The 27,365-nt window shown below is 35.8% G+C and overlaps 1 protein-coding gene and 1 pseudogene across 2 annotated transcripts in view; both read right to left on the bottom strand.

Moving 5' to 3' along the window:
- Window positions 1-27,365, bottom strand: part of SLC12A2 (solute carrier family 12 member 2) — a 103,260-nt gene that overhangs the window by 61,053 nt on the left and 14,842 nt on the right. For both annotated transcript variants that reach the window (XM_021939656.2, XM_021939657.2), the window contains exons 2-4: window positions 13,216-13,335; window positions 11,885-11,960; window positions 11,490-11,585 (exon numbers count right to left, since the gene is read on the bottom strand). In XM_021939656.2, the coding sequence (XP_021795348.2) occupies window positions 11,490-11,585; window positions 11,885-11,960; window positions 13,216-13,335 (292 nt within the window). The remainder of the gene's footprint in view (window positions 1-11,489; window positions 11,586-11,884; window positions 11,961-13,215; window positions 13,336-27,365) is intronic.
- Window positions 13,342-17,316, bottom strand: LOC103885391 (annotated as a pseudogene).

The raw sequence follows: 27,365 nt of genomic DNA, 5'->3' as shown, positions 1-27,365 counted from the left end.
AGTAATCAAAAACCTAACTAGGCTAATCAAAAGCCCAACATTAAAAACTGGTATCAGTCATAAAATAAGTCTCAATTTCAAAAACCTGAAATGACACACTGTATATTACTGACCATAACAGAACTATATTAGATGCATGAAAGATCCCTAAATGTTTAAATTATGTAACACACTTTTAAATAAATCACAAGGGAAATTAGAAAGTATTTTGAACTGATTTGATAATGAAAGTGCAACATAAAATTAGTGAGATATACCTAACATAGAAATTACAGTAAAATTTGTTTTAAATGCTTATACTAAAAAATGAGGATGTATCAATAATCTAAGCTTCTACCTTGAGAAACTGGAAGAAGAGTAAATAAAATCTAAAATGGAAAAAATAGTAAGAAGAAAGCCAAAAATTATTCTTAAATATTGAAAAAAAACTGATAAACAATAGCTAATCAAAAACAAAGAAGAAAAACAAAAAACTATAGGCGCAGATGACTTCACCAGTGAGGAAGAAATAAGATCAATTTTACACAAACTCTTTCAGAAAATAGAGGAAAAGGGAACACATAAGATGAGCATAATACTGACATGAAAACCTAATAAGGTTATTATAAAAAAAAGACAATTCCAGGCCGGGCACAGTGGCTCACACCTGTAATCCCAGCACTTTGGGAGGCCAAGGTGGGCGGATCACAAGGTCAGGAGATTGAGACCATTCTGGCTAACACGGTGAAACCCCGTCTCTACTAAAAATACAAAAAATTAGCCTGGCATGGTGGCTGGTGCCTGTTGTCCCAGCTACTTGGGAGGCTGAGGCAGGAGAATGGTGTGAACCCTTGAGGTGGAGCTTGCAGTGAGCCGAGATCACGCCACTGCACTCCAGCCTGGGCGACAGAGTGAGACTCCGTCTCAGAAAAAAAAAAAGAAAAAATTCCAGACCAATATTCCTTATGGTCATACTCAAAAATGTTAAAGTCTTAGCAAGTAAAATTCGACAGAAAGGATAATATCTCTGACCTAGTGAAGTTTACCCTACAAAAGGTAGGTTGTTTTAGACGCAAGAAAAAAAAAAAAAAATATATATATATATATATAGGTTGTGATAATAGAATAAGGGAAGAAAAAATACATTCAGTTCAACAGATGCAGGAGAATCATGACAAAATTCACTATCCATTTACGATAAATATGCTCAGCAACTCAGAAATAGAACTCAATCTGACAAATGACATATTTTAAAATCTTATAGTTAACAGTGATAATGAACTCATTCCAAGACTAGGAACAAAGAAAGGATGTTTATTCTCACCACTTCTAGTCAACATGGTACCACAGGTCTTAGCTAGTTCAACAGTCAAGAAAAAGAGGAGAAAAAGTCCTAGAGACTCTAAAGAAAAAGTAAAAACCATCTCTATTCACAGATGACAAATCATGGCTATTGTGAAGAGCGCTGCAACAAACATGGGAGTGCAGTTCTCTCTCCAGTATACTGATTTCCTTTCTTTTGGGTATATACACAGCACTGGATCATATGGTAGCTCTATTTTTAGTTTTTTTGAGGAACTTCCAAACTGTCCTCCATAGTGGTTATATAGTGGTTATATTAATTTACATTCCCACCAACAGTGTACAAGAGTTCTCCTTTCTCCAACATCCTCTCTAGCATTTGTTACTGCCTGATTTTTTTATATGATTTGCATTTCTCTGATGACCAGTGATGCTTACTGCCTTTTCATATACCTGCTTGCCATTTGTATATCTTCTTCTGAGAAATGTCTATTCAAATCTTTTACCCATTTTTAAATTGGATTATTAGCTTTTGTTCCCGGAGTTGTTTGAGCTCCTTATATATTTAGGTTATTAATCCAATTTTTTTGGCAGAAATTGGCATCCTAAATCAAAAATTTATATGAAAATGCCAAAGATCTAGAAAAGCCAAAACAATTTTGAAAAAGAAAAGTTAGAAGACTTAAACTTACTATGAAACTAATCAATCAAGACAAGATAGTGCCAGTATAGGATAAACAAACAAATCAATGCAACAGAATTTAGTCCAGATGACAGACAATTGATTTTTCAACAATGGTATCAAAAACAACTCAATAAGAAACAGTTGTTTCAACAAATGGTGCCAAAACAAGTGGATATGTGTACAAGGCTGGGGGCAAAAAGGGTAGGAAGAAAAACTACACTCTCCATCTCACATTATACCTCAAAATTAATTTGAGATTGTTCACAGATAAAAATCTAAAAACTAAAACTATAAAGCTTCTAGAAGAAAATATAGGAGAATATCTTCATGGCCTTGGGATAGGCAAATATTTCTACCATGAACAAAGCACTAGCATAAAAAAAAGAGAGAGAGAAACTGGACTTCATCAAAATGGTAAATGTCTGTTCATTGAAAGACATGATTAAGAAAATGATAAAAATGGCAAGACAAGCCACAGATTGAGAACGAATACACACAATATGTATGTCAAATCTAATAACATATCTAGATATATAGAAAAATCTACAAATCAGTAACAAAAAGACAACCCAATTTTTAAATTGGCTACAGATGTGACTACATCCCAAAAGAAGACAGTACAAGTGGCCAATAAATACATAAAAAGATGCTCCTCATCACTGAACATCAAGGAAATGACCCAAACTCCTCCTCGCCACCTACCACCCTCTCCCTACACTTCCACTGTGGTCCATATGTGTAGCCTCATAGAATCCTGGTACTAAACTTCTAATTTCACACACAGTAAGGCTGAGATTCAGAAAGGTCTGTCATTTTAAGCCATAGGTGAACAGTAAAGCTGTGAGAAGACTAAAGCAATCTGTTATTTAGTCCCATAACTATAATCAAAACTAAAATGATTGCCTCACCTATCTCTTATTATCGTTTTAAGAGTTAAGTAATTTAAAAACCTTTGGAAAAAATAAAGCCCGATCACAATTCCATTTTAAACTCCGGCAAAATACACGATTTAATCAATCGTGGCTATATAATGGAAAACTCTATAAAGAAAGGGGTTTAGAGAACTCAGGCTGGTGAACACAGAGGTGCCAGGAGGGTGGCACTTGGAGAGGTCATGGAAGCTCTGCATCCCTTCTCCCATACCATGCTTTATGCAACTCTTTTATTTGGCTCTTTCTGTGTTGTAGTCTTTATTATAAACTAATGATAGTAAGCTGTTTTCTTAAGTTCTAGGAGCCATTTTAGCAAATCATCAAACCTGAGGAAGGGGCTGTAGAAACCCCCAATATATAGCCCGTTGGTCAGAGGTACAGGAGGCCTGGAATTGCAACTGGCATCTGAAATGGGAGTAGTCTTGTGAGATGGAGCTCTTAACTTACAGGGTCTGCATCAACTCTGGGCAATTAGTGTCAAACTTTAATCAAATTGTTGGATACCCAATTAGTGTCCAGAGAGTTGGGGAGTTGGTTTGTGTGGGGAAAACCCATACATCTGGAGTTAGAAGTGTGTAAACAAGAAACAGATCCTAGTCGTATTGCTATTACCTAAAGTGCAGAACTTCATGAATGGTGTAAGAGTCACAAGGGCTTTTGCAAAGATGAATGGAATGGCACAGAGACTAGAAATAGATCCACCCTGTAGGGTCAATTAATTTCTGAGAAAAGCACAAAGGTAAGTAAACCGAAAAGAGATCATCTTAACAAATGGTGCTGGAATAACTGGATATCCATATGAATCTTGATTCACATTTCACAACATATACAAAAGCTAGCTACAAATGGTAATACATCTAGCTGAAAACCTAAAGCTGTAAACCTCTAGAAGAAAACACAGAAGAAAATCTTTGGGAGCCTGGGCTAGGGAAAGGTTTCTTAGATACCACTCCAAAAGCATAATCCAAAAAGGAAAAAGTGATGAACTGGACATAGCTAAAACTATGAGCTGCTCTTCTAATGATGCCATTGAAGGAACGAAACAAGCCATATACTCAGAGAAAATAACTACAAATCATTTATCTGGTAAAGTACTTGTATCTAGAACCTCTCAAAACTCAACAGTAAGAACTCCCAATATAATAAATAACACTTCAAAATATGGGCTACAGATTTGACACTTATAGTGCATGAGAAGATGCCCAACATCTTTAGCCATCATGGAAGTACAAATGAAAACCATCATAAGATACCATTACGCACATACTAGAATGAAAAATAAAAAGGACAATACCAACTGTTGGTGAGGATACAGATATGGAACAAGTGAAACTCACTGTTGGTTGGAATAGAAAGTGAAAATTTTGTGAAAATAAAGTTTTCTTGGTGTTTTCAGGAAAGAATCAAGGGTGACAATAACGAAATACATTCTAGTACCCTGGTTTACAAATAAAAAATAAAGACCTTGCCTGTTAATGTTTGGCAAATTTTCTCTATTTTGTTGCCATTATTTTATCAAACAGGGAAAGGCAAAGTGACAAACAAGGAATCTTCCAACCAGGATTAGGTGTTATCTTATTGTAAATGATCACCAGAATAATTCAATTAAATTTTAAGATACAAGAGGAAAAGACATATAATCCTAATTCTGCAGCAAACAATTTTGGAACCAAGCTGAAGTATTAATAATAATAAACTGCATAAACTGGCAAAACTGAAAGATCACCAATGAGTAAAGAAAAAACCCATGCTGAAAATTCTATTACTTGCCAGATTCATATCTGAGCTATTCATAGTATACAAATAGTGTTTTACTGAACTGAAAACACAATGTTATGTTAAATCTAATAAACCTCATAACACAACTGTGTTGTTGTATTATACAGCTGCTTCAAACATTTCATTGATCTGAAAAGTTATAATTTCAAAGAAATTAGTTATTTAAAAAAGTAACTATGGAGCTGAATTCTAACTTAGAACTCCTTGCTTGATAATTGTAGGAACTAATAGTTACACGATGAATAAAACAAAAAAAATTTGATGATCAATGATAATCTTTCTGTATTTTTCAAATACAGAAAGCACTTTCTGTTACAGTATGTGGAAAAAGTTTTTCCTTATTTCCAATGTTTTTGACTTTATCTATTTACAAAAATGAGGAGCTATTCAATTAGTTCAGATAAAAGTAAAACAGATATGAGTACATAAAAGTAATTATGACTTATGCAGACATTTTAAAAATTCACCAGCAGAATCTGCATGAAAATTAATTTTGTTAAAAAATGAATATAATTGATTTTTTGTTCTCACTATCCATGTAAATGTTAAATGTGACTAACCACAATGTTGCATTACGTAAGATAATGTATGTCAACACCATGGCATCATGCCTAGCAGTTAGGTCTCAAAAAATAATAGCTACTATTATTATCTGAACATAAGCTCTCCAAGAACATAAGAACACAGCATCTTGTCTTTCACTGTTAAAAACCCAGTGTCTGTCACAAAATGCTCAACAATTGTCTGTTGATTGACTAAAGTACAAGTAACATAAAACTTCATCACGTAATAGGCAAGTTTATGTTGATTTTAGATTTTGGAAACTTCAGAACTACCTGTCTGAAGTTTTATGTAACCACGGCTTTTATCTGAAAAGGTACTGACCTCTGCTTTTAACTAAGTCAACTAAATGCCCCCAAACAAAAAGTGATTGAGGAACCTTTCTTTTCTATTGCTCAGTTCATATAATACAGTATGAATTAAAACCAAGAATTTATAGTCTTCATCTTATGAAAGGCTGCCTGTAGTTGCCCTCTATTCTATGAATGAGTCTAAATTCACGGATTAATTAAAGAAGGGACAACTCTGTGTAATCTAGGAAATGCAGATCTGAGTCAAGGTGGCTGCTGGCCAGCACCATTCAAGTTGCAAAACCTGTTGCAAAGATCCATGAGAATTCTATAAAATCCAAGCTCTCAAGAACACTGCCATGATTCGTAGAACAGGGAAGGGCTCTAAAATCCCTGTAGCCTGCAATAATCTGCAAAGCATTAATGTGTCTTGCAGGCAGGGACTATGACAGAAATAAAGTAAACTTCATCAGTTCCTTGGCACTGCTATTCTTACCCTGTGGAAGGCAGGCAACTTAAGTGATGATTCTCTAACCTGCTTCCAGTAGCTTTAAATAGTACCCCAAATCGGCTGGGCGAGGTGGCTTACGCCTGTAATCCCAGCACTTTGGGAGGCTGAGCTGGGTGGATCACGAGGTCAGGAGATTGAGACCATCCTGGCTAACACAATGAAACCCGGTCTCTACTAAAAATACAAAAAATTAGCCGGGCGTGGTGGCAGACACCTGTAGTCCCAGCTACTCAGGAGGCTGAGGCAGGAGAATGGCGTGAACCTGGGAAGCGGAGCTTGCAGTGAGCCAAGATCACGCCACTGCACTCCATGGGTGACAGGACAAGACTCTGTCTCAAATAAATAAATAAATAAATAATAGTATCCCAAATTACTACTAAAACTGAATTAGGCCTGAAACTAAGCATCTTTTATTTTCTACATTTTGACTTTTTCAGAAACCTTGCATGTTTCCATTACATGAGACTTCAAAGTTGGACATTACTACATTTGTTGACAAGTTAATAACAAAGTACAACTTTTCTAGATTATCTGTTTAATCTCTAAAATGTACTGTTAAAGCCAATGTTAAAATTAATTAGTAATATTAAATCTCCCCCATGGCAATAAGTACACACCACTAGGGAAAGTTCACTGAATTCACACACTTCTGCAAAGCTGCAAACACATAATTTTTGAGATGACAATAAAACAGTATTCAATTAATAAAATATAAATACATGTTATAATTCAGTTAAGAATCAAGATAAACAGGCATTATCTCAAATTAGTTAACATTAATTTTTTAAAACTATGCATCAAAGTTTCATTTAAAATGGGGCTCTTCGAATGAAAATTACTAAACAGTAACCACAATGTGCCCCAACCCTTGAATAGTATTTTAAGAAAATTTATTTCCTTATTAATTCCCTTAATAGTCAACTTTCAGTCTACAAAAAGTTCAGATGGGTTCACCAGATATCACTTTTCCCACAGCATTTCTCCGTTTCCTTTTAAGACACCAATCCTCTGGGTAATTCTAGCTCTATTACCGTCCTCTCTAAGTAGCCCTTACAAGGTAGGCCGCCAAAATCAAGTCCTCAGCAGTTGAGCTGTACGAAATCCAACTCAGCGATTCTTGCTACCACCAAGAAGTGTAGTTTATAGTTTATAGCTAAAATGGCAAACAAAACTCGTAACTATACATTGAATCTCAAGTTTGTTTTAAACCATTAACTCCTCTCTCCATCTTTTTTTGAGCCTTGAATAAGGATTCCTTGCTCCATAGAGATTCCCAGTCTGGAATTTTCTGTCATCACCCTATGCTGTCATTTAAGAAGTTCCTTTCTCCCCTGCATATTCTATAAAATGCTTTCTGGAGATACTGGCATAATGTGATTCAGATTTAATTTGTTGGGAAACAATACTTCACAGGTATTCTTATCAAGTAAAAGCTTTACAGAAGTTGGAATTAAAAAAAAAAAATTTACTTCAATAGTTTTTGGGGAACAGGTGGTTTTTGGTTACATGGATGTTATTTAATGGTGATTTCTGAGATTTTGGTGCACCCATCACCCAAGCAGCATACACTATACCCAATGTGTGATTGTGTGGTCTTTTATCCCTCACCCACCTCCTACCCTTCCACCCGCATCCCCGAAGTCTATTATATCATTCTTATGCCTTTGCATCCTCATAGCTTACCTCCCACTTGTAAGTAAGAATATATGAGATTTGGTTTTCCATTCCTGAGTTACTTCACTTAGAATGTTGGTCTCCAACTCCATCCAGGTTGCCACAAATGCCATTATTTCATTCCTTTTAATGGCTGAATAGTATTACATGGTGTATATATACCACATTTTCTTTATCCACTCACTGGTTGATGGGCATTTAGGTTGGTTCCATATTTTTGTAATTGCAAATTCTACTGCTATAAATACGTGTGTGCAAGTGTCTTTTTCATATAATGACTTATTTTCCTTTGTTTGGGTAGATACCCAGCAGGAAGACTGCTGGATTAAATGGGAGTTCTACTTTTAGTTAAGGAATCTCCATACTGTTTTCCACAGTAGTTATATTAGTTTACATTTCCACCAACAGTGTAAAAGTGTTCCCTTTTCACAACATCCACACCAACATCTGTTATTTTCATTTTTTTTTTTAAATTATGGCCTTTCCTGCAGGAGTAAGGTGGTATCTCATTGTGGTTCTAATTTGCATTTCTCTGATAATTAGTGATGTTGAGCATTTTTTCATATGTTTGTTGGCCATATGTATACCTTGTTTTAAGAATCGTCTATTCATGTCCTTTGCCCATTTTTTGATGGGACTGATTTTTTTCTTGCTGATTTGAGTTCCTTGTAGAGTTTGGATATTAGTCCTTTGTCAATGCGTAGTAGTTTCTCCTACTCTGTGAGTTGTCTGTTTACTCTGCTGATTTCTTTTGCTGTGCAGAAGCTTTTTAGTTTAATTAGGTCCCATTTATTTTTATTTTGTTAAATTTGCTTTTGGGTTTTTGGTCATGAATTCTTTGCCTAAGCCAATGCCTAGAAGCGCTTTTCCAATGTTATCTTCTAGAATTTCTACAGTTTCAGGTCTCAGATTTAAGTCTTTGATCCATTCAAAGTTGGAATATTCTAATTCTCTTTCTTCCTTCACTCATTATGTAGAGTAATTATCTGAAGAACAAATCTCATCAACTTCTTGGTTACCTTGAGTTCAGGAAAGAAAACTTTCAGGAGTTTGAGTCAACACTATTTATTTATCAATTTTCATAAGATGGTTCCCTAGTGTGTTTCAAAGGTGAAAAGTGAGATTTTTTGGTTTGTTCCACTGTGAACTTATGGATTTACATCCATATTTTCATATATTTTCATCCAAGTCAGTTATCATCATTATTGTTGTTCAAATTATCCAAACTTTAGCCAGTGTTAGCTCCTTTAAGTTGACTCTTAGGTCCTTTTGACATGAAACTAATAGTGTTCAATACTTTTGGATCTGAAAAGTTGTCTAAGCTCATTTCCTAACCAGATAAGGAATCAATCTTTTCTCTGAAGTCCGCTGGTTCTTTTGAGTGGAAATACACAACATGGGCACAAGAATTATTGCCGCTGAGTTGGTCATTTACTACAGGTCACTTTAATGGAAAAAGCTAAAAAATATGTACTTTCAGTATAAATTTTAAGACTAATACTTTCAATTTAGAATCCTGAATACAGGTATAATGTGATCTCCGTTTTATGTCTGTATCTACTTTCACCCATGTGGAAAATACTTTTTCCATGATAGCAAAATAAATCATGTTGGGGTTTCCAAATCTGAGTCAGATACAGAGGAGACAGAAGGGGCCTGAAGTCAATAAAGAATCTCTAGAAAACACTCATGGCAGACGATGCAGCTCACATATATTCTATAAAGATCATCCAGATGTCCAAAGTCACTAAGTGAAAAATGAATACCTTCTAAGAAAGCTTCATAGTATTTGGTCATTCTTTAAATTAATAACTTTCTCTCTTATCTTCCATGGGTTTCATTATTTCAGCAAATGTATCACGTTCTCAATTGTATGAACACCTCATAACAGAATTTCAAATGGTTTTTAGCCTCTAGGTTCTTCCTTTGTGAACAGATTTTTCAGGAAACTCATGTAAAATTACAATATATAGTCATTTTTTGGGACACATCTGTGTGGGTTCCACATTCTTATACTTTCCCTGGCACTCCAGGACAGAAGACTGCACACAAAGTCTACGAGGGAAATGTATTTGTAAAGAGAGAGATATATATAGATAGACAGATATATAGATATGTAAACTACCAATGGTATTGAAAAATGAAATGGCTTTTTGGTCACAATCTTGCAAAATCTCTACCTTCCAAAAGTCTGATTCAAAAGGGGGAAAAGTGTGAAGTTAATGTTGCCAGTGGCTTCATGCCTCATTCCTTTTGAGGCTCACAGCCTAGTTTCTAAGGTCTGAGGAAAAGGATAAATTATTTGATGATTTGCTGATCCCCTACAAATACGTAACAGCCCAGTCCATTTCTCTTCCCACTTTCATTCCCCAGTTGTGGCAGAGAGAAATGACACATGGAGTACCCAGTTCACGAGAAGCCAAAAAGTATCTCTCAGCATTATCTGACTAACCCTGCTGAACATATCCGCATCGTATATCCCAATATAGCTCAATCCAGGCTAACAGAAGCATAAAACTTCAGTCAACAGTGATGCATGCTCAGCATAGTCATAATCATATTGATACAAGACACCAGCCTCCAAGGGTCTTAGTGATTTGGATCCTCTGGTGTCTAAAATATATAAAGACGATGGTGAAAAATCAAAAGCTCAATCTGGTTCTCTCTCTCTTTTCCTCCCACACCCAAATACTTGATGCAGGTAAAATGGAAATTGTGTTACATAATGTCAAACAGGGATATTCAAAATAGTTGAGGCAGATGAAATAAATCTTTTCTCAGTTGATTTGCTACCATGACTTTACAGGTGCTGGCAGACATTCTGTCTCCTTTCTCCAGGGATCTTCTTACTCTGAGGAATTTTGATTTGGAAAATGGAATTATTTTCTTCTTGTTTTTAGGGATCCTGATTCCATTCTCCTGTACTCTCTTAGGTCCTCTTCCTAGGGAGGCTAAAAATCTCACAAGGCAGATCTTATAGACTCTAAGGAGAGGTCTCATAGTGCCCACAGAAAGCTAGACTTGAAAGTATGAATTTAAAGTCCCAGGGTCAGGTGCAGTGGCTCACATCTGTAATCCCAGCACTTTGGGAGGTCAAGGCAGGCAAATCACCTGAGGTCAGGAGTTCGAGCCCAGCCTGGCCAACATGGCAAAACCCTATCTCTACTAAAAATACAAAATTCAGCTGGGCGTGGTGGTGCATGTCTGTAATCCTAGCTACTTAGGAGGCTGAGGCAGAAGAATCACTTAAACCTGGGAGGCAGAGGTTGCACTGAGCCAAGATCACGCCACTGCACTCCAGCCTGGGTGACAGAGTAAGACTCCATCTCCAAATTAATTAATTAATTTACAGTCCCAGGTATAGCTCACACAACTCTATTAGATCATGGGGAAGGTATACTGCTTCAGTTTCCCTCAATAGGGGATGGAGGTGGGGAATGAGGTTACCCCATTACAATGTTGAACAAATGCCAGGAGCATGTTGCTGAATGATCCAAGGGCAAGCCTTGGAGGAGGCAATTAAGAAGAAGCCCACTGGATAAGAGACCAAAGTAGATGCTCCATTCTTGCTACGGGACACTCTGAATAACTTAAAGCATACCTGTATGAGTTGATATAAAATTTTACATTGAAATATACTAGTCTATAAGTGCTCAGTTGTCTATATAGACTTAATATGTTGCTTCAGTTAAAGTAAAAAATAATTAAAAATACAATTTAGATTTCTGTTTAGTAAGAGTAATCTGATGATGACGATACAAAAAGATTCAATTTACCTCCTCTTACAAATCCATTAGTTGCTATTGCTGAAGTAGACAATCCTGTGATAGTTGTCACAACAGTGGCCATCATTATTACAAGGACTGATAGACCTTTATGGAGAAAAAAAAGATCGTGAGAATACTTACACTGTTGTTGAAGCCTGTCGTTACCTAAAACTGGTTGGTCTAAGAATGCTGAATTTACATTTTAAGTTATAAATTACCCAATTTTGATCTCATTTTAGAAAAACCAAATCAGAATTATGAAAAAAGGAACATTAAGACAACAATCTGATATACAGGAAAACGTAGTTCAAAATGACTCTAATTTCTTGAGTTTTATTAGGTTAAGAGCTCAGACACGGTTATTTTGCTTATTCTCAAATCAAGCAGGATATAACTTCACTTACCTATTCCAGCTTGACCCACAATCCATGACAATCTAATGAAGAGCATCACACCCCAAATGTTTAACATACAACGTACCTAAGAGGGAAAAAGAGGCCATGTCACAGAGAAAGAAGAATAATCAAACATTATATAGTAAGCATTAAACCAGCCAAAGTAGAATGACATGCATAGTTTTAAATCTAACTCCTACTCCACCCTTTTCTTTAACAGTTTTTTATAAAGAGCTTAATAAGAGCTTACTTTTGAGCTAATATAAACACAGTGTAACATATAAGAGTGTGTATGAAAATAAATGCACTCATCACAATTGTGTGAAGCAGCAGAAGCAACAGAACAAGATACAAGAAATATTTAAAAAATTCAGCCCTTTAAAAAAGTAGTGCACATTCCCTTTTATCAATACAAGTTTAACTTTTGCTTATTCTTTTATAACATCCTCATTTCATGATTTCTTCAGCAGATTTAAGTATTACATAATATTTGTCAATACAAAATGCCAATTGTTCATGTTTTAAAATTTTAATTATTTGTAAAAGTTTCCTCTATTTTCACTTTTATTTACTAAGTTCATACATAGAACATAGTCTTCTAAAACACTAAAATCTAAGAATAAGCAAACAATACAGTAACCTGAAGCTTCACATTCACCTTATGGATTAGGCAATAAAATTACTACTAGAACTGTGATTTTTTTTCCCTCTATTTCTCCCTGAAATTCCAATACAACCCCTATTAAGTGCTTCCAAAGTCCCAATGAGAAGGCAATCTAGCCTATTTTAGTCAGATCGTTAGTGCCTATTCAAACATAGAAAAACAGAAGTAAATCTGAACCTTAACCACCTAAACCTATGCAACAAAGCGAACTCAACACTTAAGTATTTCTCCTGTATTCCTTTCTTGCTTGTTAACTTCTATACGCTTCTCCTCAAAACATAATGGGGGTAGTATGAAAGGAAGTAGGTATATTTCAGCTCTATTCCCTGCTCAGCCTTCTTGATTCTGATGCTCCCAATTTGATAGTCTTCATACTTAATTTCTGAAAAGTGACAGTGCACGAAAATCACAAGAGGCAATGAAATATGATTTAATACCATCAGTAACACATTATATAGAATCAAGAATAATTTGGCAAAATAAATGGCATACCTCCTTTGCTGAATTTAATATCCAAAAGCAAAGGAGATACAAGCTATTAATTTGGTTTCCCACAGCACTCAGATAAGACAGTTAACAAAGAGAAAAAAGAGTTCTCTTGAGAACTGATGAGAACATTATGAAGATTTTATAACAGATATGCTGTAACTATAAAATTAAGTCTATATGTACATACTAATACACCCTTGATCCAGCCAAACTTCACGACTCCTTTACTTTCCGCAGTATATGTGACCACAGCATCTCTGGTTGGAGTACTTTCTTCCCCATTTGCAAAGCCATCCTCAAAAGGCTCCTGGTTATAAAAAGAAATATGGATTATGCTTAACATTTAAAATTTAAAATCACTTGATAAAAACAAACATAACTAAACACATCTAACCGTATTTAAGAGGGCATAGTACAGATTTCCAAGAATCAAGCATTTCCAAATATTTTACCCCAGGAAAGGACAAAGCAATAAGCTAGAAGAAAATCTTAATTACTGAGATTTCTTAAAATTTAAGTCTCCCCATGACAGTAAATCCATTTTAGTAATTCCAAATTCTAGCTACACTTTTCATGGTGTCTGGAGGAAACAACGATTCCTGTTTGCTAATTACAGGGTAGCTAAGTCGATCAATTCAGACCTCATCTCTCAAGCCACAAATTTATATCACCTAGTTGCCATCAGTCCTACAACTGAAATTTCATCATTAACAATTTAAAACTCTTCTTCATCACCAATGAATATGGTTTTTTTATAGTCCATGACAGCAGGAATCCCATGGATATCAAGATTCCTTCACAGCTCCTCTCTTTACTCATTCCTCGTCTGCAGTGACTCAGTGCTCTTCATTGCTTTCCCTTGTAGTTTTTGTCGGATTCAGATACGTACTGATTGACACAATGAATTTGACAACTAGTGTTTCCTTTTTAGGTGTTTAGTTTCACATCTGATTCCATAATTCTTTGTACTCTAACTTCTCTTTCTCTTTCAGTGCTTCTTGAGTTTGTTCTATCCCAACATATGACACATTTTCAAAGCAGTAACCGAGCCTTAAAAAGGTCATGAAAGCAAAGGGGAGATGGTTTAGGAAATAGATGTTCTGGGTTTAGAATTAACTCTCTAACACCATCCTGTGGTTCTTCCTCTACCCACATCTAAACAGTAGAGAACATAATATGGCTGTATTTCAGATGTTCTTTAAATGCAGAAGAACCAACTACATTTTTAAAACATGTTTTCAGTACTTCACATCCTTTAGTGAATTCTCTCTCTCCATATATATACATATATTTTTAACAGAAATGAGATGCAGCAAGTTCTGTGCTACCACAGTACAAAATCTACATGGTAATCGAAACTCTTTTCCCTTAACCAACATCTGTCAGCCAAATAGATTCACTCAATTCCATTTAATGCAATATTGCTATATGCTTTATTAAAGTACTATCAACCTAGATTAGCTCTTAGATTCCATATTTACATGTTAATTACTGTTAATTCTTTGATTTTTGAAGCAATAGAATTATAAGCCAGATACAATAACTGTGTGTATACATATTTTTTAATAAAGGTGGTTTTATTATAAAATTCTAAAAATGTAAAGTACAGTCATGAGAATATTGTGTAATAAGTAGAAACGTATCTTCATACTGCAAATAATCACACAGCAGATTTTATATTGTCCATGGAATTAATACTTAAAAAAATTCTTTTTAGTTAAGAAGAGTCTTCGGAGCACCATTATTTTAATAGAAGTTATTCTGCATATCAGAGTTCATCTTTGGTCTTTTTCCTGTGGCAAGTGCAAGGGAAGAGGTCATTCTCCATCTGTGGTTCTACCCTTTTCATGCCCTTTCAGATTTGGGGCTCACTCACTTGTAAATTGGCATATTCCTGGAAAAGTCTGAAATAATAACAGAATACGTTATCATCCATGAGATTATTTCTTGCAAATTCTTGTCTGGCTTTTACTATCTTTTTGGCCTTTTCATCATTATCTTTTGCCCATTTAAGTTTTTCTAACAGATCACTCAGGTTGCTCTTAACTGGAATGTAGTGTTTCCAGGGCTGCAGCTCATTGTAAAAATGTTCATAGTAGATGGAGTCTTGCTTCAGAACAGCACTGTCACTAACTAGTAAACATGGCAGGTGATAAGCTGCTACGGTGCCATAGATATGTGATACTTATGCTTGAAGAAATCAAAAAATGAAATGTGTTTCACAATGGGACCACACAGGCTTTCATCATGTTTAAAGAAGAAAAAGTTGGTGAAAGCAGCGTCTATGAGTTCCGGGTGTTTTCTACTGAGTTTAACCAGCTCAAGTCTCTCTTTGTGACTGTCTTGCCCTCTCCAGATAGCTGTGGAGTTTTTTCCCAGGGAGGACTCATGTTAGCTTGTACAGACATCGTATCCAGACTTACCCAGCCCATGGTTTCGAGAACAGAGTCAGTCAAGTCTTAGGTGGGCATCACGATATCCTTGGAATCTATGGAGCCACATCAGGAAAAGATCGGATGGATGTTTGAACTGGATTTCTTTTTTTCCAAAGCAAAGGCCAGTCTGCCAAATTAACAAAGAACTCTATATCTGGCATCTTCATCTTTCTAGTCAAAGAAATTAGTATGGCATCCATGAAAGTTGTAAAACCTCTATGTTCACCATGAGTCTTGATACAAACTTTGTTACCTTTTAAGGTGTAGTGACACAGGTTCTTCCTCTGTCCAAATCTTTTTGGGATTTCTACTGCAATCTTTTCTGGATCCACAGTAGGGAAATGTGCCAGATCTCTCTGAATCTAAGCAATGGTTTCCGGGCAAGCAGTTCATCCCCCGTAGCCAGGCTGCACTATTTTGCAAAGGACAGTCACAATTCTCATGGCAAACTGGCCCTTTTAAAATGGGGATTTGGCCACATGTTGACCTTGGAATTTAACTTCCACCTTTAGATTTTTGTAGCTTGCACACATTCTGTATCTTACTATGAAGGACCCATCCTTTTGGTCTAAAACCTGGACTCTAACTCTAGTGAATTGCTCCTCTGGTGCTGAGACTTTCACCTGGAAGACTTTTTTCCTGGAGAAGACATGAAGTTATTCCCTGATGTATCCACTGTCTGAATACAGAAATAGCGGGTGGGAAGGACGATGTCTGCTTTTAGCCCGGGTCTCCATATTTCGCTCTTCTCTGGGCTCAGCTGCCTTTCTCCGCCCAGCGAGTGCTGGAACTGTCCCCAGAAAGAAGCAACAGAGCAGCAAAATGCTAAACATTTACAAGATGGACTCTCGAAATGATCCATGGATAAATGGAGAAGTGTAAGAGGTGGACAGAAGCAGCCGAGGCTTTGGCAGGGGCATACCAGCCGATCGCAGCGACTCCAAAGGGTGCTGCCTGGCATGCAAGGCAAGTGCACGGGTCTCCGCCGCCCCAGGACAATCATAGCCTGTGCCCCAGCACACCCGGGTGAGGGTTGCCAGGAGTTCTGCTGACCTGGCCAAGAACCGCTCTGCTCCTCTTTCTCAGGACAATGATGAACTTAATTAAGTACATTTTTTGAAAATTATTTTAACTGGGCTTTGTAATGGTGAGAAAAATAATTAAATTTTTAATTAATCCTCATGTTTTCATTAACAGACATGGCTGTAACTTCAGCTATGTGAAATACATGGAAAATGAGTCATTTTAAGATAACCAGGAATTCAAATATGAAGTTTAATGTTAAACATTTATGACAGTAGTTCATACATTTTTCAAAAGAGATCCTAAAAGACATTAAATATTTTCCTTACAGCACACTGTTTCATAACTATTATCAACCTATGATTATTTTACTGTACTATAAAAAGGATGCCCCCAGGCTTACGGAAAATGGAACCAACCCCATAAAAATTTAAAATTACCCCAAATTTGCAATTGTTTTTAAACTTTATTAAGCTTTATTGTGATATAACTCAAATATCACACAATTCACTAAAGTTTACAAGTTAATCATTTTTAGTGTGTCTACAAAGTTGTACTCTTATTCCCAGCATCACTACAATAAACTTTGGAATATTTTTATCACCCCAAAAAGAAATACCTCAATTTCCCCTTCCTTCAGGACCTGCCAATCACCAACCATTTTCTGTCTCTATGAATTTGCCTGCTCTGACATTTCATATAAAGGGACTCACACAATACGTGGGCTTTATGTGTGGCTTCTTTCACTTAGCATGTTTTCAGGGTTCATTCATGTTATAACATGTATCAGTACTTCACTCCTTTTTATTGCCAGATAATATTCCATAGTATGGATATGCCACTTTTTTTAAAAAATTAATCAGTTGGACATTTGGGCTGGTTCTACTTTTTGGCTATTATGAATAATGCTGCCATGAACATCTGTCTAAAGTTTTTGGGTGAAAATATGTTTTCATTTATCTTGAGCATACACCTAGGAGTGGAATTGCTGGATCACAATATAATTCTTGAAGTGACTACTTCTGGTCATTTTTCTCATCTCTTCCTTTGTATGAGACTGCAAACTGTCACTTCCCATTTCAGCAAATATGCCTGCCTATTGTTAGCCCCCTTCCTACTTAAAATGAAGATGCCTATTATTCTTCTGCTTGCTGGTATGAACATAGAAACCAGTAATGGTTAAAGTTGAAGTTGTTAGAAGTATGCATAAACCAGCCAACAAACATATGAAAAAATGCTCATCATCACCGGTCATTAGAGAAATGCAAACCAAAACCACAATGAGATACCATCTCATACCAGTTAGAATGATGATCATTAAAAAGTCAGGAAACAACAGATGCTGAAGAGGACGTGGAGAAATTACACTGTTGGTGAAAGTGTAAATTAGTTCAACCATTGTGGAAGACAGTATGGCGATTCCTCCAGGATCTAGAACCAGAGACCATTTGACCCAGCAATCCCATTACTGGGGATATACTCAAAGGATTATAAATCATTCTACTATAAAGACACATGTACACATGTGTTTACTGCAGCACTATTCACAACAGCAAAGTCTTGGATCCAACCCAAATTTCCATCAATGATAGACTGGATAAAGAAAATGTGGCACATATATACCATAGAATACTATGCAGCCATAAAAAAGGATGAGTTCATGTCCTTTGCAGGGACATGAATGAAGCTGGAAACCATCATTCTCAGCAAACTATCACAAGAACAGAAAACCAAACACTGCATGTTCTCACTCATAAGTGGGAGATGAACAATGAGAACACATGGACACAGGGAGGGGAGCATCACACACTGGGGCCTGTCGGGGGGTGGAGGGGTAGGGGAGGGATAGCATTAGGAGAAATGCCTAATGTAGGTGATGGGTTGATGGGTGAAGCAAACCACCATGGCACATGTATACCTATGTAACAAAACTGCATGTTCTGCACATGTATCCCAGAACTTAAAGTATAATTCAAAAATAAGAAGTATGCATAAACAGTAAAAGAAAAAAATATGACTAGGGGCCTGTGGAGCTCAATCACAGTCACAACCCACTTCAGCTGTACTTCTATGACGGTTTAATGTGTTTCAGGCAGCAGAGTCAGGGACAATCCCAAATAATAAGAAATGACTCTGAATAGGGATCGATGATTCAACTGTTCAATTATTCAAATACAGTCAGAACAAGGAAGTCTGCCAGTTAATTCAACAAACTTTAAAGAGGAGTTCCTTAGCTTTCACCATAGAACACATAGTGCTCTTCAGTTTTTTAATGAAAGTAGACTTTAAAATATATAACCTCCAAGTATTACAAGAAAATATAACGTCTATAATATACACAAAAAAGGCATCTCTCTTCCCATCTACGTTAAAAGAAAACTAAAGATGTATGTACTTAGTACGCCAATTTTTCCAAGGCTAAGATTTCATGTGGGTGTCTTTTTAACAATGCAAAAGTATGCAGGCATCCAAAAATTTTTGCTGTGGGTGTTTACCAGAATTCCAACTCAAAGTTGAAGAGCTAGCAATAATTATGCAACTAGCTTTCCACCATACTACACACAACTATGTTATAAGAACAAAGTAAAATTTTCCAGTATTTTATTTTAAAATAAAGGTATGTCCACACAAAATAAAAAATGTATCTTCCCTATCATCTTCTGGCAGATCTATTTTTAAAAGTGTTTTAGTTATCTCTAAAATACAGTTCAAAAGTCAAAAGCAAATAACTGTTTTTATTTGTAGTTCAATTAGTAGACTTAAATACAATAAAATTGGGTTCATAATTATATTAATTTCCTGAAATACCAGGAAACCAAAGTGGAAGATACATCTTTTGTTTCTTTAAATTCGTTTCAGAGAAATAAGAGAATTAGCAGGTATGGTATTTGGTTCACACACACACAAAAAATTTAATTTAAGAAGTATAAAAACTATATAATCAAGGAGGTTCAAGTGTGCAATTATGAACTATAAATTATGCTGATACAAAGGTACATAAATAAAAATCTTCACTCCACCTGCCATTTTCACAGAAATGATAGATTTTTGGTTTTTACTGTATATTCCACACTTATGGATAAACAGTAGAAATTGGTAACATAAATGATTTTATGGGTAATGTTATATTAAATGAAGCTGACCAAATTTAGAACTATTCCAGAATATAATCTTTCAAAAAGTAGCATTATGAATATTTGAAGTCTCCCAGCAGGGACCGGAAGGAGAGAGAAAAACGGGGAAGAAAGGAAGAGATAAAGGAGAGAATGGAAGATCCAGATATTTAGGCCCTCAGTAATCAAAAAGGAAAAGATTCAGTTGAACATGTTGAATTTGAGGAGCTATGGGACAATTAAGAGTCCTATCCAGCAGTTAAAAAATGTATGACTGGAACCTAGGAGAGGAGCCAGGGATAAAAAGCTAGTAGATAAAGAAGCTATACAAACAGATGAAAAGAAAAACAGAAAACATAGAAAGCTGAACACTTTTCTGAGTATGTGGAAAATACAAAAAAAAAAAAAGATGGAAACTCTGGTCTCCATGGTCATTACTTCTTTGCAGGATGTAGAGAAAAGGATAATTTTTACACTAAGGATGATCTCTTCTCTCCCTAGTATATTTAAATTTCCACCTCAACTTGATCATTCCCTCTCCTTTAATCACAGTTAACTTTTTACTGCACTCTGACTCTAGCCAAAGTTTCCAATAGTGCAGCACATTCTTAAATGCAAGCCAAACTGGCTTCCCCTCAGCACAACACCAAAATCGTTTTATTAAGACATCCAATGACTTCTCGGCTGCTAAAGCTAATGTATATTTTTCAGTCCCTGTCTCACTGAACTACTACAGTAGCATCTGACACTGTTAGCCACTCCCTTCCTTGAAACAACACACTCTTCTACCCAGCAATTAAGTGGTAGGAGTTCCTTTAGCACTTGGTCCTATACCCGTCTCCCTTGCTCATGCTGTTATTTTCTATGGTTATCATACCAGACTCATAGCTTTAAATATCGTGTATATGTGTTAAGTCATAAGTGATGGCTTAGGTTCAGTCCTCTTTTGTGAGTTTCAACCCTGGATATAAAACACTGATCTTACCACTCAGGATGTTTCATTACATTTACTACTCTAATCCTTACCAAAAGATAAAAAGAACTTCTCAGTGTACTATAAACAGTGACTTCTGTCAAAATGGAGAGGGAAATAGTTTTTCTTTTTGGATCTAGTTTTAAATTCCTGATGGTTTCACTGAAAACACTTAAGTTCATTTTCCAAACGACAGAATTCCACATATTATAATGAGTCAAGGTAAACTATTTTAGGTATCTATTTTTAGGTATCTATTTCCCTCATTCCTTTGTTCCCAACTCTGCAGAAGCTAAGGGCTTCTAACATGGTCCTCATAAAAAGGACAGCAGAAGTTCTGCACTGAACAGCTCCAGAGGAGATTTTTTAAATTCTGAACTTTGTAGAAATACCTCCCAGGGCATGCAGCATCTATGAAACTGCTATACAGGATTGTTACAAACAGCTGTACCAGACTACCTTTAGAGAAGAATTGCTATAGTCTCCAGAAAATCCATCTGAGAAAGCAAACCTTTTTTTTTTTTTTTTTTTTTTTGAGTTGCAGTCTTGCTCTGTTGCCCAGGCTAGAGTGCAATGGCGCAATCTTGGCTCACTGCAACCTCTGCCTCCTGGGTTCCAGCGATTCTCCTGCCTCAGCCTCCCAAGTAGCTGGGATTACAGGCACCTGCCACCACGTACGGTTTATTTTGTATTTTCAGTAGAGACAGGTTTCACCATGTTGGCCTGGCTGGTCTCAAACTTTCCTGACCTCAAGTTATCTGCCCACCTGGGTCTCCCAAAGTGCCGGGATTACAGGTATAAGCCACTGCACCCAGATTCAAATGTTTTAAGTATGAAATTGTGTACTAGATAGAGTTTTGTGTTATTTAACTTTGGAAGTTTATTTGGAGGCTATTCTGGTAGAGAGGGTAGGTAAAATAGGCCAATCATTCGGTTTCTACATTATCTAGGATTTTTTTTCCAATTAAACAATCCCCATTAGCTGCTCGAGCTAGCATCTCCTTTTAATCAATGTTCCAGGTCAAACTAGGTTCTTTCTTCCCTTAGATATTTTCCCACTGCAACCTCTGGACCCCTGGGTTTACCTGTGCATCCATGCCTTTTTCACGAAGCCTTGAAAAATAATGTTATCCCAAGGAATTCTTTTGATCTGTCATAAATATGTTGTTACCACACATAGTACATTTTGATATGATTAAAGAAAAGGCAAATATTCGTCTGTCATAGAAGTGACATTCCTATATTTTTCCATAGACCACTTTCCTATTTAATTTTCCTTGAATTTCATAATACCCCACCAAACTCTCATCTTCTAAGTTAGGTAATTGAGGGTTCTAACTAAAATATTTAATTTGATATAATGTTCTTTTGCTGAAATACTGGTTTTAAAGTATTTTCTCCTGAGGGACTTTTGGCTTGCCTTTCCCTCTGCCTGTTAAATGCACTTTGAAGATGGCTGTCTCTTTCTTATCCTTTAGGTCTTAGTTTAAAGGTAGCCTTCTCCTTCCCAAAACACCTAACATATTGTTTCTTCTTAGTCGCGTTTAGTTCCTTTGTGACACATATCATACTCTGTAATTATCTTTTTTATGTACTTGGTGTTTTGTAATCTATGCATTCCCTCAATAAGTATTAAAATGTAAGGTCCACAACAGCACAGATCTTTCCTGTCATTTTTATCAAAGATACGGTAAATGAATATTGAGCTTTTTCATGAGGAATCTGTTTTCCAAATAATGTCCTGAAAGAGTAGAGTGAAATGAGTGTCTGTTCTCAAGTCAGAGATAGGCTCAAATCCCAGCTCTGCTACTCATTAGCAATGTGTGCTTTGGCAAGTTATTTAATCCCTCTGGTTCTCAGTTCCAACATATGCGAAATGGGGATATTATCCACTCCATACTGTCTGAGAAGACGAAGTGAGGAAATACAATAATTGTACAGAACACAAAAACTCTCCTATGTTCCTGGTGAGAATACAAACTGTTAAAACAATTTTGAAAGAAAAGTTTGGGCATATTTTCAAGTTGAAAAAATGCATACCTTTATCCCAGCAATTCTACTCCTCAGCATATCCTTAGAGATATACAATACTTCTATGAAGCAAGATACTTGTATAAAAACATTTATCATCAGCACTGTTTAAAATTGCCAAAAACTAGAAACATCACAAACATCCTTAACTGCAGAATAAAGAAATTGTAGTATATTCATCCAGTCGAAGATAAATAGCAATTGAATGAATTACGGAGTGGGCACAGTGGCTCATGCCTGTAATCCCAGCACTTTGGGAGGCCAAGACTGATGGATTGCTTGAGCTCAGGAGTTCAATACCAGCTTGGGTAACAAGGCAAAACCCCATTTCAATAAAAAAAAAAAAAAAAAAAAGTTAGCCAGGCATGGTGGCACCTGCCTGTAGTCCCAGCTACTTGGGAGGCTGAGGCCAGAGGATCACTTGAGCCCAGGAGGTTGAGGCTGCACTGAGCCGTGGTCACACCACTGCACTCCAGCCTGGGCAACAGAGTGAGACTGTCTCAAAAAAAGAAAAAAAAAAAAAAGAGTGAATTACAAAAAGACACAGCATAAATAAATGTCACAAACTAAGAGTGAACAAAAGATGTCAGATTGAAAATATGCGAGACGATTCCATTTACATAAATTTTTAAAGCAGGAAAAACTAGACTAATAGTCTTCAGGAATACATAAAGGTGACAAAAATCATTAAAAAAACAGTAACATCAATACCCAAAGAAGTGATCACCGTAAGTCAGGGCAGTGGCTATTTTGTGGAGGAATTAGAAGGGGGTGCACACAGAATTTCTAGGATGCCAGCAACATTCTATTTCTTGAGCTGGGTGGTGATTACATAGATGTTCATTTGACAACTTATGTTACACATTTATATTTTATGTTCTTTTTAGATTCCACAATAAAAAATACTTTTAAAACATTGAGAAAATGTGTTAAATGTTTAGTACACTGCCTGACAACAGAGTTAGAGCTCAATAAATTTTAGCTGTTATTATAAACAAATAAGCGATCTACAATTGCAACTGCCCATACTGTGAGCTTAAAACTGGATGTTGAAAAAAATACATAAATACCGTAAAACATTACTAATCTAGACGCTACTACATAGCTTCTTATAATTTGATATTGACAAAGTTTAAGATTACCTCTAAAAGACTTTTAAAAAGGGACTTTCGCATACAAATATGAAATCACCATTCCGCATGGTGGTGTTAAAGGATTCAACAGAGTATAGCACAAGAATGTGGATTTAACGACCAATGGTCACAGTACTAGAAATGTTTCACAACTTCTCTGACACTAAAAATTTAATAAATGATAAACTCTTTCCTATTTGCCTTAGTGGCACTGATACACACTTTACAAAAGGAATGTCTAGGGTTAATGTAAGATTGCCTAGTCTAAGAACAGAAACAAAACTTCAGCGCCCAGCATTATTTCAGCAAATTAAATAATGGTTAATGACAGCCAGCAGAGTGGGGATCTTTATTTTAGGGCACTGTTAACATACAAAAATGTATTACTTTCTTGACAAGTAGTTTATTGTTGATTTAAATAAACCCAAAATTATATTTCAAAAATGTTAAAGTCCACCAAAAAATGCTATTTATTTACACCCTACAAACTTCTGAATTAAAATGTTATTAAGGATACTTTAAAGATCAAAATTTCTTATATGGTTTAACAGCATCTGCTTAATACTAAGGTAAGTCAAAGTGTTAAATTACTATCATGAATCATAGCTGATTTAGCAACTAAAAATATGTGCATACATATGCAAATTTCGACCCCAAAGTGGCTGGGTTTATTCTAACAATTGTTCTAACAATTTTTGTTTTAATCAAGTGCTGGCCAATTATATCATCCCAAAGCTACCAACATTTCCTATCCGTGCTGTCGGTGATTGGTGTATTCAGTGTAATGCTCCCCATACAGACTACTCTTTCAAAACAAAGTATTGTTTTACAGGAATCCAATCTCCTCTGGTTAACAATGCGCTATTAATATCCAGTGGTATTAATGCAAAGCTCAAAACTCAAGTGCCACAGATAAAAGTGGATGGTGTGACCATGTGACTTTACAATGAACCAAGTCAGAACTGCTGATTACAAACAATTCAGTCCTCTACCTAGCCCATCATATTCTTTACTAACCATTCAAGACTGAGTTACAACAGAATGCATTAGAAATAGCATTGCTTCAAATCCCACACAACTTGCTAATGTCAATAAACTAAAAGCTTGAAAACATTTTAATTAGAGTTACCAGAAAACTTATACCTTCCAGTATCAATGAATAACTGTGCAATTTATATTTCAAACTATTTTAAAGATGAACCAAAAGTTGATAAGAAGATAGAGAAGTACATGTCTAGTAGCATCATAAATGGGTAAAACACTGGAAAAGCAGTATGTATGAAAAACCATGTAATTAAAAACTACATTTTAGTATACACCTGGATAGATAAGATACACTTGATTTTTCATGTATTTCTCACAGGAATTTATGATACTTCTCACTATGAATACTGGTTGGGTATCCCTTGTCCTTTTTGCATGGGACCAGAAGTGTTTCAAATTTCAGATATTTTCAGATTTTGGAATATTTACATTACACCTACCGGAGTTCAGCATCCCTAATCCAAAATGCTCCAATGTACAGTTCCTTTGCACACCATGTAAGCACTCAAAAAGTTTTAGATTTTCGAGCATTTCAGATTAGGATACTCTCGCTCTATCACCTTTCCCATTTTTCATATAAGGAAACTGAAGGTCAGAGTCCTTTTCATAGAGGTCCCACAAACTATTAAGTAGAAATGCCAAGAGTTAAATTCCCTCGAGTGCTACATAATAATGTTTCTGTCAACAATGAACTGCATATACAATAGTCCCATAAGATTATAATGGAGCTAAAACATTCCTCTCCTACTGATGTGGTAGCCATTGCAAGAGCATAGTGCAATGCATTTCTCACGTGTTTGTGGTGATGCTGGAGTAACACAAACCTACTAAGCTGACAGTAATATAAAAGCATAGCAGATATAATTATTCACAGTATATAACACTTGATAACAATAATAAATATGTTACCGATTTATGCACTTACAATTTTTATCATTGTTTTAGAGCTTACTTCTACTTACTTAAAAAAAAATAATAACCGTAAAACAGCCTCAGGCAGATCCTTCAGGAGGTATTCCAGAAGAAGGAATATATACTGTTGTTATAAGAAATGACAGCTCCATGTGTTATAGTCCTTGAAGACCTTCCAGTGGGACAAGGTGTGGGGTGAAAGACAGTGATATGGATGATCTTGAACCTTTATAGGCTTAGGCTAATGTGTATGTTTGTGTCTTCGTTTTAACAAAAAAAGATGTTTAAAAGAAAACAAACTAAAATGTTAAAAAATAGAAAAAGGTTTATAGAATAAGGATACAAAGAAAATATTCTTGTACACTTGTACAATATGTCTGTGTTTTAAGCCAAATGTTACTATAAAAGCATCAAAAAGTTTTAAGCAATCTAGAAGTTTATAAAGTAAAAAGTTAAAACAAGCTGAGGTTAATTTATTATTGAAAAATATATTTTTAAATAAATTTAATGTAGCCTAATTTTACAGTGTTTATAAGTCTATAGTAGTGTACAGTAATGTGTTAGGCCTTCACATTCACTCACCACTCACTCAGAGTAACTTCTAGTCCTGCAAGTTCCATTCAATAGTAAGTATCCTACACAGGTGTACCATTTTACTTTTTACGTTGTATTTTTACTGTTTAGGTTTATATGTGTGGATATGTAAATACTTATCATTATGTTCCAACCACGTACAGTAACATGCTGTACCAATTTGTACCCTAGAAGCAACAGGCTATACCATATAGCCTAGGTGTGTAGTAGAATATGCTCTCTAGGTTTGTATCATTACGCATAATGACAAAATCACATAATCATGTATTTCTCTAAAGTATCCCAGTTGTCAAGCAACATATGACTGTATGTGGATGGAAAAGAAACCAGAGTAAATGAAAAAGAAGCAAAGACAGGAAAGAAAATACTCATGATACATGTAGCTGTACTTTGTCAGATCCCTGACTTTGCTGCTTTTTAACTGAGAGCCTTTCTCAACTGTGGATAGCTTAAATGGCTGAGAGTAAAGTCCTAGTAACTTGAAATATCAGGAAATAGAGCCCAAAGTCAACAGAGGAATTGGAAATTAAGTGAAAATTCTTAGAAAAAGTAGAATGATAGCAAGGGTAAGCCCCCGAATCTCTGCAGGCCACCAAATTACACAAGGGGCCAACCTAAAAATAAGTAGCTGGAAACCATAAAATACAGAACAGAGATATCAGTTATTGTATGGGGAGGGGAGTGGATGGGGGTGGAAAGTCTGCAGTTTGAGCCTAGATAAAAAGTGCCTTTTAGAAAAAAAAAAAAAAACACCTAACAACAATAATCTTCAGAAGAATATTTTTAAAAACCAACCCCAAAACCCAAAGTCAAATATAATGTAGTATCTGCATGGCCAGTTTCCATCCAAAAAACTGCTAGACATCCAAATAAACAGGAAAATGTAACACACACTCAAGAAAAAAGAAAAAAAAAAACAAAAACAAGCAGTCATTAGAAATTACCTCCATGTGGCCCACATGTTAAATTCAGGAGACAAAGACTCCAAAAATAGCTGTAATAACAGTTAAACAAAAGCAAAGGTAAATATATCAATGAGTAACAGAGATAGAATCTAATAGAGAAACGAAAACTATTAA

This window comes from Papio anubis, chromosome 5, assembly GCF_008728515.1.
Source record: "Papio anubis isolate 15944 chromosome 5, Panubis1.0, whole genome shotgun sequence".
Lineage (NCBI taxonomy): Eukaryota > Metazoa > Chordata > Mammalia > Primates > Cercopithecidae > Papio > Papio anubis.
This window is presented reverse-complemented; position numbering and strand designations above follow the sequence as displayed.